The 8,003-nt window shown below is 34.6% G+C and overlaps 1 protein-coding gene across 9 annotated transcripts in view; it reads left to right on the top strand.

Annotated features, from left to right (window-relative positions):
- The window catches only part of itpr1b (inositol 1,4,5-trisphosphate receptor, type 1b), a 205,407-nt gene extending 197,627 nt beyond the window's left edge, over positions 1-7,780 (top strand). For 3 of the 9 annotated variants that reach the window (XM_062046059.1, XM_062046065.1, XM_062046064.1), the window contains 2 exons: positions 1,709-1,870; positions 6,469-7,780. In XM_062046059.1, the coding sequence (XP_061902043.1) occupies positions 1,709-1,870; positions 6,469-6,555 (249 nt within the window). In that variant the 3' untranslated portion in view covers positions 6,556-7,780. The remainder of the gene's footprint in view (positions 1-1,708; positions 1,871-6,468) is intronic. The other 6 variants (XM_062046067.1, XM_062046066.1, XM_062046068.1 and 3 more) reach the window with 3 other exon arrangements.
- Positions 7,781-8,003: the final 223 nt, after the last annotated feature.

Genomic DNA, 8,003 nt, shown 5'->3' on the forward strand with positions numbered 1-8,003 from the left:
ACCTCAACCTCCTCATGCTCTCTCAGGGAGAGCATGTCCCAAATTCCAAGCTGCTGTTTTGAGGCATGTTAAAAAAAAATGATGCACTTTGTGACTTCAATAATAAATATGGCAGTGCCATGTTGCACTTTTTTCCATAACTTGAGTTGATTTGTTTTGGAAAACCTTCTTACATTGTTTAATGCATCCAGCGGGGCATCACAACAAATTTAGGCATAATAATGTGTTAATTCCACGACTGTATATATCGGTATCGGTTGATATCGGAAAAGGTAATTAAGAGTTGGACAATATCGGATATCGGCAAAAAAGCCATTATCGGACATCTCCAGATACTACTATGATTACGTCGATATTTTTTAGGATCACATCTTCTTTCATTTTTTTAAAATTTATATTATGTTTATAAACTAAGGAAATACGTCACTGGACACATGAGGACTTTAAATATGACCAATGTATGATCCTGTAACTACTTGTTTAAAGTTAAAGTTCCAATAATAGTCACACACACACTAGGTGTGGTGAAATTTGTCCTCTGCATTTGACCATTCCCCATGTTCACCCCCTGGGAGGTGAGGGGAGCAGTGAGCAGCAGCGTGCGCGGGAATCATTTGGTGATTCAACCCCCAATTCCAACCCTTGATGCTGAGTGCCGAGCAGGGAGGCGATGGGTCCCATTTTTTTGTAGTCTTTGGTATGACTCAGCCGGGGTTTGAACTCACAACGTCCCAGTCTCTGGGCGGATATTAACCACGAGGCCACCGAGCTGGTTTGACTTGGTATCAGATTGAGACCCAAATTTGTGGTATCATCCAAAACTAATGTAAAGAAAGAAACAAGCAACAAAAGAATAAGTGATTATTAAAGAGTTTAAGACGTTTAGTTCTTTATTAAGGTTTAAGAAAACCTTGAAAGGTGAAATAATTGAAAATTATAAAATATAGTGACAATTACTTTCATCCCATTGATTTTTTTGAACGTTGATGTTCCAGGTAATCTTATTTTCAGTGAAAGTATAGAATAGGCAAATATAAGCTTTGGCTTCAGCCTATTCCTTTTTCGGTCATTCTTTTTCTTTTGTTTTTGTGTGTAAATGTGTACGATTGTTAAATATGTATAATCTGTACTGTTTAACTGATCTCACAAAATGGTTGATGGTTGATTATATGACCGAAATAAACTTATTTAATTCATTATTACATTTTAACAGAAGTGTAGATAGAACATGTTAAAAGACAAAGTAAGCAGATATTAACAGTAAATGAACAAGTAGATTAATAATTAATTGTCTCCCACTTGTCCTCAATAATGTTGACAAAATAATAGAATGGAAAATGACACAATATGTTACTGCATATGTCAGCAGCTAAATTAGGAGTCTTTGTTTGCTTACTTACTAATAAAAGAGAAGTTGTCTTGTATGTTGACTATTTTATTTAAGGACAAACTTGCAATAAGAAACATATGTTTAATGTACCCTAAGATTTTTTGTTAAAATTAAGCCAATAATGCAATTTCTTGTGGCCCCCTTTATTTAGAAAAGTATCTGAATAATTTTGGTACCGGTACCAAAATATTGGTATTGGGACAACACTACACTCTTCTTGTATACAGAACTTTTGGAGACCACTGCTGTCGAGGAAGTAACATGCAACATAAAACATGAACCAGATGCATAACAATTGTTGGAATTTGTGTTTACCAGGAGCACAACCTAGACTGGTTCCCCCGGATGAGGGCCATGTCGTTGGTCAGCAGCGACGCGGACGGAGAGCAGAATGAAATTCGAAACCTTCAGGAAAAGCTGGAGTCGACTATGAAACTTGTGTCAAACCTCTCTGGCCAGCTGACCGAGCTCAAAGAACAGGTTGGTTGGTAAAAAAGACAGCAGATGTTTAAGATGTCTTTGTTTGCAGCCCTTTGGATGCAAAACCAAATGAGTCGCATAACTGGGGACATTTTTGTGAAAATTCTCGTATGGAATCATTGAAAAGAATTATTTTACTTCTTTAAGACTGGCGAATGCATACCAAAACAAAAGCTGCACCATATTTGCAGCTAGGAGTAAAATAGTTGAACGTGTTCAGCCTTGAAATGAGAACTGCATGTGAGGAAGTTAGTGTCACGGAGACTTTTTGACCCAGACAGGAGGAAATGATGGTGTTGCTGAAGCCTTATCAGTCACATTTCACTTCAGATTTTTCAATGATGTTCTTAGGACTGCTGCTAACCAACAACAAATACTATTATACAGTATTGTACAGTTCATGTACTGTAGGCACGTTGGTTACAAATGAAATACTTCCAATTGCAAATATTTTAGATCTTTTGAAGTGTTTTATTTTTTATTGTGCACAATTTATCAAGTTCTTATAGGAAAATAATTTCTCATTCCTTGTACTTATTCAAAGTCTACAAGTGTGTTGTCAGCTAAAATATTTTGGACAAATATATTTTACACCTTTTTTTTATTATAGACTGAAAAACAAAAATGTAGTTTGCAAGTTCTAGCACTTGTAGTGGATATTAGAGATGTCGGACTGCCGATATTATCGGCCGATAAATGCTTTAAATTGTGATATCGGAAATTATCGGTATCGGTTTCAAAAAGTAAAATGTATGACTTTTTAAAACGCCGCTGTACGGAGTGGTACACGGACGTAGGGAGAAGTACAGAGCGCCAATAAACCATAAAGGCTCGTAAACGTGTTAGCATATTCATTAATGCTAATGACGCTAGCTTGATTACATTACAATAACACATACAAATGTGCATGAAAACACTCATGCAGACATCACACATGGGACAAATTAGTACGAATTAATTGTTTGTTATACTGTAAAAAAAAACTTACAAACGTTCCTTAGAGTGACGAATGAATAGGGATGATGTTTGATAAGAAATTGAGTTCGAGCCCATTATCGAATCCTCTTATCGAACCGATTCCTTATCGAATCCAGATAGGTTGTTGTGTATGGAAAAAAAACACAATATTTGGTTTAACAAAAGCTCACTTTTATTTTATAAGAAACAAATAAAATAAAATAAATAAATAAATATTGACTGTTACCCCCCTAAAACAATTAAATAAATATTGACACTTGTTACCCAAAGTATATTAAGTGGGATTTTTCAGAAAAACAAATATATACAGTAACACAAAAACAACCTGTCTCTGTGATCACTATAAGTGAATAGCCATGCCTTGAGGCGTTTTTTCCGGTCCATTATTTTTGCTGCTTGTGTGACATCACAGGAAATGACATAGCTCAGTCTGAGCTACGTCATTTCCTGTGATGTCCCACAGGGCATTTCTTGTGGGACGGGATTCGCTCCCAGGGATTCGAATAAAGAACCAACTCTTTTTCTTTACTATAGTGGCCTCAATAGCGGGAACCGGTTCTCAAAAAGGGGTTCGAGTCCATGGAATCGGTTCTTTTCTTATCGAACAACCGGGAGAACCGGTTTCGAACATCATCCCTACGAATGAAGAATCCTTTCAAGTAGAAACACTTTTTGGATGAATAATAGACGAAACAGGACTTACACTTCCGGTTCAAGACACAAAACAAGGAGTACATTTTCAACCTTTCTTTCAAAATATATGTACTCCATTTAATCGCAAATTATGTTAACTTAAATATATTATCAAACATTCAAACCATTTTTTTAATAGAAATAAATACTAATAATAATTATTTCAAAGCAAGTTATCCATCAAAAAAATTGTGCAATGTAAAATGTAGCAATACATTTCATGGTAAGATTGTGAAATTTACTGTGGTTTTTACAGCATTTTTCTCTAAATGAAAAAAGTTTTACTTTTTTCACTGTAATAAACTGTGGTGCCGTTTTGGCATTTAGAGTCATACACCGAAAAATCTACAGTTGTTGATTTGTGGTAAAAAAATAAAAAAAAAACAGCTCAAGTGCCAACATTTTGCAGTTTTTATATTTACAGGAAAAAAACAAATTACAATTTTATAGTAAAATTCTGGCAACTGAGCTGCCTTTTTTAAAATAGAAATAAATACTAATAATAATGATTTCAAAGCAAGTTATCCATGAAAAAAATTGTGCAATGTAAAATTAGCAATAGATTTCATGGTAAGATTGTGAAATTTACTGTGGTTTTTACAGCATTTTTCTCTAAATGAAAAATGTTTCACTTTTTTGACTGTAATAAACTGTGGTGCCGTTTTGGCATTTACAGTCATACACCGAAAAATCTACAGTTGTTGATTTGCGGTAAAAAAACCAAAAAAAAACAGCTCAGGTGCCAAAATTTTTTAGTTTTTTTATTTACAGGAAAAAACCAAATTAAAATTTTATAGTAAAATTCTGGCAACTGAGCTGCCTTTTTTTAATACAAAAAAATACTAATAATAATGATTTCAAAGCAAGTTATCCATCAAAAAAATTGTGCAATGTAAAATGTAGCAATAGATTTCATGGTAAGATTGTGAAATTTACTGTGGTTTTTACAACATTTTTCTCTAAATGAATTTTTAAAACTTTTTTCACTGTAATAAACGTTGGTGCCGTTTTGGCATTTACAGTCATACACCAAAAAAATCTACAGTTGTTGATTTGCGGTAAAAAAAACAGCTCAGGTGCCAAAATTTTTTAGTTTTTTTATTTACAGGAAAAAACAGATTAAAATTTTATAGTAAAATTCTGGCAACTGACCTGCCTTTTTTTAATACAAATAAATGCTAATAATAATGATTTCAAAGCAAGTTATCCATCAAAAAAATTGTGCAATGTAAAATGTAGCAATTGATTTCATGGTAAGATTGTGAAATTTACTGTGGTTTTTTTTTACAGCATTTTTCTCAAAATGAATTTTTTTTTACTTTTTTCACTGTAATAAACTGTGGTGCCGTTTTGGCAGCACAGTTGTTGATTTGCGGTAAAAAATTAAAAAAACATAGCTCAGGTGCCCAAATTTTGCAGTTTTTTTTATTTACAGGAAAAAAAATTTTAATTTTATAGTAAAATTCTGGCAACTGAGCTGCATTTTTTAAAATAGAAATAAGTAAATAAATGATAAATGGGTTATACTTGTATAGCGCTTTTCTACCTTCAAGGTACTCAAAGCACTTTGACAGTATTTCCACATTCACCCATTCACACACACATTCACACACTGATGGCGGGAGCTGCCATGCAAGGCGCTAACCAGCAGCCATCAGGAGCAAGGGTGAAGTGTCTTGCCCAAGGACACAACGGACGTGACTAGGATGGTAGAAGGTGGGGATTGAACCCCAGTAACCAGCAACACTCCGATTGCTGACACGGCCACTCTACCAACTTCGCCACGCAAGTTATCCATGAAAAAAATTGTGCAATGTAAAATTAGCAATACATTTCATGGTAAGATTGTGAAATTTACTGTGGTTTTTACAGCATTTTTCTCTAAATGAAATTTGTTTTACTTTTTTGACTGTAATAAACTGTGGTGCCGTTTTAGCATTTACAGTCATACACCGAAAAATCTACAGTTGTTGATTTGCGGTAAAAAAAAAACGGGAAAAGAAACAGCTCAGGTGCCAAAATTTTGCAGTTTTTATTTACAGGAAAAAAACAAATTAAAAATTTTACAGTAAAATTCTGGCAACTGAGCTGCCTTTTTTTTTCTTCTTACCATTAAAAACAGCAGTACGGTTTTTCCATTTACAGTAATATACACTCAACTTTGAGGTGAAATTATTGCAACTTACCATATTTTTGTTACATTTTAGTTTAAAAAAAAAAAAGACTGTTATGCTTGGCCCCAGAGGGCCGCTTCTGACTGCGATGTGGCCCTCAGTGAAAACGACTGACACCTCTGCTCTACAAAGATCACAAGAGCAAAAATATTTAAATAAGGATGAGATTTTCAACAAAGTAACAAAAACAGCAGTACGGTTTTTCCATTTACAGTAATATACACTCAATTTTGAGGTGAAATTATTGCAACTTACAATATTTTTTTTTACATTTTAGTTTTTTGATTTTTTTTAAACTACGAATAAAATGCATGAAAAAACTGTGTAACAATAGTATTCACTGTTAGAAGCGGCCCTCTGGGGCCAAGCATAACTGCGATGTGGCCCTCAGTGAAAACGACTTTGATCACAAGAGCAAAAATATTTAAATAAGGATGTGATTTTCAACAAAGTAACAGAACTTTTCCAGGAGACAGATAGACACATGGACTTTGTATACAAATACATTTTTAAATAAGATTTGCTTTTGGCCACGAGCATCTGTGTCAAGGTGCAATTACTAACCGAAAGGATGAGTGCTATGACGGGCACCGCTGACGTTTTGTGGGTTAGATTTCAGTATTAGTAGTGCGTCTTGCGCGGGTTTCACTTTCCCACTCCACATTGTCTTTTTTACTGTACTTGCTTCAAACAGGCGCCACCTACAGTATTTCACCTGTGATTTTTTTTATCTTCTCATTTGTCCTCTTTCAGATGACTGAACAGAGGAAGCAAAAGCAGCGCATCGGCCTGCTGGGACACCCGCAGCACATGAACGTCAACCCCCAGCAGCCGGCGTAGGGCCGTCCTCCCTCACAGGCGGCTCTTGATAAATGTGAGTAAGTCATTACGCCGTCAAATATTTGTAGTCGTGAGACGAGGCGTAGCTCTCTACCGTGCACAGGCCTCGCTCTGAACAATGTGCCAAATGTTTACTTTGTACTTTTTAAGTTAATGTCACGTCAATGCCGGGTTTGCACTTGAAAGTTCATTGGAGCGAATTACATTGTCTAGTTTCATTTATGTTCCTAATAAGCAGTATTACATTGTGCAATATATACACTTAAATATGCAACCTCCACATCTTATTTCTGTTTTTTTTTTTTTAAGTGAAACTGGATAAAATAGGGAGTTGTTTTTTCTGCTGTTACTTAAACAACTATAGCGATTATATTTAATAAGCCAGCCCTCTCAGTTTTACTGTTTGTATTCCTGCATAATAATGTACTCAATAAGAGCAATGTATTGCTTAAGCTTGCTTGTTGGACGTAGTTTTTTTTTTTATTGTCGTAGTGTTTTTCTCCATTTAGTTTGAGCATTACACACCAGTCAGAATAAGATAATTTAAGTATCACAAAACCTGCTCGGTTTGTGCCTGTTTTTGTCCTCAAAATGACTATTTTCTGCTTGCACTTTAATTTTTTATGCTCATTTTTGTGTTTTCATACAATAGCTTTGTACTGTATTGCTTTTGTATAGAGAAACTGACGGGGGAAGAAGAATGACTTTAAAATGTCTGTTAGGACTCATTACAAATGTTAACAATGCCGTTTGTATATTAAAGTAGAAATATTTATTAAAATGAACGTAATTATCCTTCGCTTTGCATCCTGTTTTTCTAAGAGACACTGACAATAGAAGGTAAGGTTTATTCTACAATTAACAGTTGGTACAATAGGAAGAGTTACTATTGCGAAATAATGTGCTTCTGAAGAGTTTCATACACCCGCACACATCACATCACCACACGTCAAAAATGACTAACTTTGTCATGTTTCGACGTCTGTAAGACGCGGTTGCCATGCAATCAAAATAACTGTCATGTATTTAATGGTAGTAAATGTCGGACTTGGACCAAAACACAACAGTTGACAGAATGAAAATAACCTAAATGCCGCCTGCAAAAATAGAACTTTCTCAACAGCAATGGAACTTTATTGTCGGTAGAAAAAAAAAAAAAAAAGTTGAGTCATTTCAGAGCGGCCGCTTATCAATTTTATACAAGTTTTTTTAATTAGGAAATAAACACTACAGCTGAAGTTCTTTGCCAATTAATAATGGACTGCTTCTTGAGCATTTCGCAAAACAAGTCTAAATGTATATTTTTATAGTTTTGAGAATTTTAATGGAATGCATTCATATTTGTATTTAGTAAAAAAAAAATTTTTTACCATGAATTAATTAACGTGGACCCCTTGAATCAGTTGAAAAACTTTTTCGGGTGTTACCATTTAGTGGTCAATTGTACG

This window comes from Entelurus aequoreus, linkage group LG01, assembly GCF_033978785.1.
Source record: "Entelurus aequoreus isolate RoL-2023_Sb linkage group LG01, RoL_Eaeq_v1.1, whole genome shotgun sequence".
Classification (NCBI taxonomy): domain Eukaryota; kingdom Metazoa; phylum Chordata; class Actinopteri; order Syngnathiformes; family Syngnathidae; genus Entelurus; species Entelurus aequoreus.